The 6,006-nt window shown below is 46.1% G+C and overlaps 1 protein-coding gene across 1 annotated transcript; it reads right to left on the bottom strand.

Annotated features, from left to right (window-relative positions):
- Nucleotides 1-1,842: 1,842 nt before the first annotated feature.
- Nucleotides 1,843-5,322, bottom strand: LOC133576825 (complement C1q-like protein 3). Its single transcript, XM_061930168.2, has 2 exons — nt 4,642-5,322; nt 1,843-2,844 (listed from the first exon to the last, which is right to left on the bottom strand). The coding sequence occupies exons 1-2, from the start codon at nt 5,263-5,265 to the stop codon at nt 2,665-2,667; spliced, it is 804 nt and encodes a 267-aa protein (XP_061786152.2). The 5' UTR covers nt 5,266-5,322; the 3' UTR covers nt 1,843-2,664.
- Between the last annotated feature and the right edge of the window lie 684 nt (nt 5,323-6,006).

The raw sequence follows: 6,006 nt of genomic DNA on the forward strand, positions 1-6,006 counted from the left end.
GTCGCATAGCGCTGGTGGACTGAGGGGGTGAGGGGGTCTTAAACGACCATTGTGTGTGTGTGGACAAGGATAAGGTTAGGTGGGATTTACCCTGGATAACCTTATCCTAGTGTAGAAGGGGCCTAAGTCGGGTTTTTGTGTAAACGTGATTTATGTAAATGACCAGCTGAGTGACTCACACTGTACACAGGACAGGAAAAGGACTTAACATACAGTAATAGGAATTAGTAGTAAGTTTAGATCAGGAGATATTTGGGCTATAAGAATGTTGTCTATCCGTGTTGGCCCTGTGATGTCCAGGGTGTACCCTCCCTACCGCCCGTTTGCAGCTGAGATAGGCTCCAGCACCCCCCGCGACCCCGAAAGGGACAAGCGGTAGAAAATGGATGGATGGATGGTGTTGATTTTTTTTTTTTTTAAGTAACTAAATTGCTTACTACCCAGATCACACCTCACTCCTACTCACTTCTCCACAGTGGGCTGGCTCAGGGTGGAGGACAGAGTCAAACAACTTGCACTGAGCCTGGTCTATAAAATCCGCTACACCTCCCTGATACCAAAGTACATGTCAAACTACTTCCTTAACGTAAATGACCGCCATAACCACAACACCAGGGGGAGCTCCACTAACCACGTTAAACCCAGATTCCCATCTAACAAAGGTCTTAACTCATTCTCTTTCTATGCCACATCAATGTGGAATGCACTCCCAACAGGTGTAAAAGAAAGTGCATCCGTACTAAAAGAACACCTCCAGGCAACTTCAACCCTAAACTAACACCCTCCCACCTCTACATCCCACCTCCCCGGATTGTAAATAACCAAATGTAAATAATCAAATGTAGACACTTTTTCTTATACTTTCTGATCTCTCTCTCTTGCTGTACATATCCTACCAAGTCAGTCCTACACTGTTTCAATGTCCATTTCTCTGATGATGCAATTGTTGATGACTGAAGTGTTGATATCAACCAAACCCTCCTCATCCCACACCCTGGATTGTAAATAATGTAAATAATTCAATGTATACACCCTGATGATTATCTTGTGTGATGACTGTATTATGATGATAGTATATATCTGTATCATGAATTGATTACATGGACCCTGACTTAAACAAGTGTAAAAACGCATTGGGGTGTTACCATTTAGTGGTCAATTGTAGGGAATATGTACTTCACTGTGCAATCTACTAATAAAAGTCTCAATCAATCAATCAATACTTGTATTTCTGTAATTGTCTTGCACACTGGTAACTACCGGAAAAGGGTGGAGTGCCATCTCCGGGTTGGGGAGGAGATCTTGCCCCAAGTGGAGGAGTTCAAGTACCTCGGAGTCTTGTTCACGAGTGGGGGAAGAGTGGATGGTGAGATGGACAGGCGGATCGGTGCGGCGTCTTCAGTAATGCGAGCGCTGTATCGATCCGTTGTGGTGAAGAAGGAGCTGAGCCAGAAGGCAAAGCTCTCGATTTACTGGTCGATCTACGTTCCCATCCTCACCTATGGTCATGAGCTTTGGGTCATGACCGAAAGGACAAGATCACGGGTACAAGCGACCCAAATGAGTTTCCTCCGCCGGGTGGCGGGGCTCTCCCTTAGAGATAGGGTGAGAAGCTCTGCCATCCGGGGGGAGCTCAAAGTAAAGCCGCTGCTCCTCCACATCGAGAGAAGCCAGATGAGGTGGTTCGGGCATCTGGTCAGGATGCCACCCGAACGCCTCCCTCGGGAGGTGTTTCGGGCACGTCCGACCGGTAGGAGGCCGCGGGGAAGACCCAGGACACGTTGGGAAGACTATGTCTCCCGGCTGGCCTGGGAACGCCTCGGGATCCCCCGGGAGGAGCTGGACGAAGTGGCTGGGGAGAGGGAAGTCTGGGCTTCCCTGCTTAGGCTGCTGCCCCCGCGACCCGACCTCGGATAAGCGGAATAAGATGGATGGATGGATGGACTGGTAACTACTTGTCAGTTAGGCCTGCCTGCGTACGTACTGAGAAACACAAAGACCACCTGCAGTGACACGGACTCATGCTTTCCTGCTTGGCGTAGGTCAAAGAAATACTGTACAGTACTAATCACATGCTACATGTACGCCAAGTCTTGTCACTAACATTCTGCTGAAAGAACTGCCTCCAGGACCAAACTGCACTACATTTGTCTTTATTTTGCTCCTAATCACTGTTTTCCAGAGAAAGAAGTGAGTATTGGTGTTATTACTGCACGTGTGTAGGTTAGTAGTATTAGTTGGCAGCATTAAGGTGGTATTGCGTCATCACACACCTGTGCAACAGCAATCATCTGGAATTGATGACACTAAACCTGCCCAGAAGAACACAAACCTGACATGGGCTAGAACGTAGAGGTACTAATCCCAGTGCTGGGCTAGAACATAGAAGTACTAATCCCAGTGCTGGGCTAGAACATAAATACTAATCCCAGTGCTGGGCTAGAACATAAATACTAATCCCAGTGCTGGGCTAGAACGTAGAAGTACTAATCCAAGTGCTGGGGTAGAACATAAGTACTAATCCCAGTGCTGGGCTAGAACGTAGAAGTACTAATCCCAGTGCTGGGGTAGAACATAGGAGTACTAATCCCAGTGCTGGGCTAGAACGTAGAAGTACTAATCCCAGTGCTGGAGCGTGAGCAGCAGGAGCGACAAGTGGGGGGTTTAGTCGGCGTACAGCATGAAGCCCGAAAAGGTGCTGTACTTGTTGTTGTTGCCCCCGTGGGCCTTGCCTCCGTCCAGCTTGATGTAGATCTCGTCGCCGGGCTCCAGGTGCAAGACCACACTGTTGCTGGCGTAGTCGTAGTTCTGGTCAGCGTCCTGGGCGATGGCGCTGGCTCGGACCTGAGGGGGTTACAATTTGCCATTAAAGGTCAAAACACAGTAGGAGGAAAGCCAGAGATGTATTTCAAATGAAAGATGATTGACGCAAGCATTTCATCACCTTTGCTTTTGTGGACTGCATGGACAGAATATTAGGAACACCACTGTCTGGTTTTGCTGTTACATAAACTGTAATAGTGTACTTGGGAAGTGGGATTTGTCATATATTATATACAAATATAATATGATGTATCAGTATATATTATATACCAGGGGTGTCAAACATGATCAAGCCCACAAACAGGTTTTATCCGGCCCGCTGGATGAGTTTGCTAAGTATAAAAATGAAGCTGAAGTTTTTGAGTGAAAGAAACTGCTGTTCTAAATGTGTCCACTAGATGTCACAATAGCAGTTGTTTGTATCTTTAAAGATGATGCTCCATATGTACAAAATAAAGCACATGATGTTAGCGCATCAGTCGAGGAAAATGATCAAACTACATAAATAACAAATTGGAATTTGAATTTGATATAATTTTTGAACAGCAATGAGTTGACTGATGAACATTATCACATCATTTATTCAAAAAATATAAATAATGACAAATAAAGATATAGAATACTTTTAACCGCAACATGTAAGTGTAAAAAAATAAAATAAAATAAAAACATTATTTGTACAATTTCAGAATGTAAAATTTCAGAATGTGTTTTTTCTATTTTTAAACAAAGAAAACAATCTGAAGTTGTCTTTATTTTCAAGTTATCGTGCCGTGATTTTACCAGTCGGGAGTAGATTTTCCCCATGTGGCCCCCCGTCTAAAATGAGTTTGACCCCCCTGGTATATATACTGTGTGGACTAAGACTGTACGGGTCCTCTCTGGGGTACTAGGATGTCAAAGCAATAATAATACTGAAATAAACTGCAACAAAAAACTGTGCAATTAACAGTGCAATGCAAATTAAAAAGTGCAATATTAACATCAAATCAAATCAACTTTATTTATAAAGCACATTTAAAATGTACCACAGGGGTGGCCAAAGTGCTGTACAATGGGCAGGTTAAAAGAGAATACAGTACCGAGCAAACACAACAACACAACACAAACAGAACACGATAAAAAATAAATAAATAAAATAGAATAAATAAAAACAGTTTCACAGCAGGTGTATTATTGCAGGATGGATATCACTCAGTGACATCACATCTTTCATATAATGGACAGTATTACCGTTTTTCTTCATTGTTTTCCTCTTCACAACATGGTCACTACTGCCTAGTTTCTCTTGTTATATTCTTATTTTTACTCTTATATTTTCGTTTGTATTGTTACTTTTTGTTTTTCTTATTATTGTTATATATTTTCTATTTTATTTCCATTTGTACCTCCATTATTTACTTCTTTTTTTAAATCTCCAATCTGTTCACTGCAGCTGAAACTTTGATATTTAATTTTCCTGAGGGAACTCAATAAAGTACTATCTATCTATGTAATATGTAAAAATTACACACACCTTATATTTTCTACATTTTTAGTCTACTTAATATCTGCATTATCCTTTCCATCCTTTGTAACGAAGCTACTGTGTGGAACAATTTCCCTTGTGGATCAATCAAATCAAATCAACTTTATTTATAATACAGTTTGTCGAAGTCTAAGTTGTCCAAGTTGGATGCAGAGCAGTTTTGTGCCACATGAAGAATATTAGAAGGGCATATTTGACTTGCGAGTTCCAATAAAAGCGCATTGAAGTTTGTTTCTAGTCCATGCCAAGCGGACGAGGCGTGCGTAAAAGTGAGCCAATTAGTGTCGTACCTGGTTGTTCTTGCACAGGTCGGCCCACATGCTGGTTCCGTCCCCGCCTCGCATCAGCACGTGGTAAACAAAGAAGTAAATCCCGGGTATGGAACAGGTGAACTTGCCCGTGGATGGGTCGTAGTGGTTCCCCAGGTTTGTGACCACGTCGTCGAATTTCAGCACTTCGTAGCCTTCGTGCTGCTTCTTGAGTCCCGCATAGAAGGCGATCTTTGGGACGGTGTTGTAGGTGGCCGCACTGATGGCCCCGGTGGGTCCACTCGCACCGGGTGGCCCCGGAGCACCGGGGGCCCCTCTCTCCCCGGGCCGGCCGGCGGGACCGGGAGGGCCGGGCTCGCCCACCGGACCCCTCGGACCCATTCTCCCCACGCGTCCGGGCTCGCCTTGCGGCCCCTGGATGAAGGTGGGCAGGGACTCATGCGCCAGGCGGTGCGCGTCTTTCACCGGCTCCAGCGCCTTCGTCGGAGCCGCGGCGGTGGCCGTGGTCCCGTGCGGGTCGCACAGCATCTGGCAGGAGCCGAGCATCTCGTAGCGGGTGGGGGTCCCGGCGGAGTTGACCATGGCCGGGATGAGCACCACCAGCACCAGGACGAGCGCCACGCCGCACACGCCGCCTGCGATCATCTGCGCCCTGCGGAGCGACTGCGTCCTCCGAGCCTGGTGGTCTTCCAGCCTGCTTGTGAGCGGTGCTGCGCGGAGAGGAGAAGTGGAGCCAGCCGCTGTGCTTCTGGAACTTTCTGGCGCTAAAACCGCCCTTTGAACGCGCGGAGAGGGAGCAGACGCAGCTTTTTACGCGCTGCAGGGGCGCAGCTAGTCTGCCTTTTCAACCCACCTCCACCTCCACCTCCATGGTAATAAGAAGGGGGGTGGGGGGATGACTCTGACCACTCAAATTTACTCCACATTCCTTTAGGGTTCTTCTTTCTGCCCACGCAGTAACAATTGAAAGAAATGTTGGCTGCTTTTAAGGAGCAGGGAGGGGATGACTGATGCTTTTCTTCACACAGAAAGTCAACAACAATAACAACAACAAGAACAACAAGAACAACAATCACGCATGTTACGATCGAGGTGTCTATTGTGCAGCTCTTTTCGAGGATATTAGGATGTTTGGGGGTGAAAATAAAACAACACTGCATTAAGTCAAAGTAGCGAATAGTTGTCCTCTAAAGACGCATATATGTTTCCATTCAGACGATAAGGCAACAATTGTGTTGATTTCCATGTAGACTTGCAGGCTATTCAGTCCTATTTGTGTTGTGATCCGGATTATAGTTTATTTACCTTTTGACATACTTGCCAACCTTGAGACCACCGATTTCGGGAGGTGGCGGGGTGGGGGGTGGGGGGCGTGGTCGGGGGTGG

The sequence above is a fragment of the Nerophis lumbriciformis genome, linkage group LG03, assembly GCF_033978685.3.
Source record: "Nerophis lumbriciformis linkage group LG03, RoL_Nlum_v2.1, whole genome shotgun sequence".
Classification (NCBI taxonomy): Eukaryota; Metazoa; Chordata; class Actinopteri; order Syngnathiformes; family Syngnathidae; genus Nerophis; species Nerophis lumbriciformis.

Coding starts and splice junctions, on each gene's coding strand:
- LOC133576825 (XM_061930168.2), bottom strand. CDS start 5,265: ATGATCGCAGGCGGCGTGTGCGGCGTGGCGCTCGTCCTGGTGCTGGTG. Junction 2,845..4,641: donor ACCTGTGCAAGAACAACCAG/GTACGACACTAA, acceptor TAACCCCCTCAG/GTCCGAGCCAGCGCCATCGC.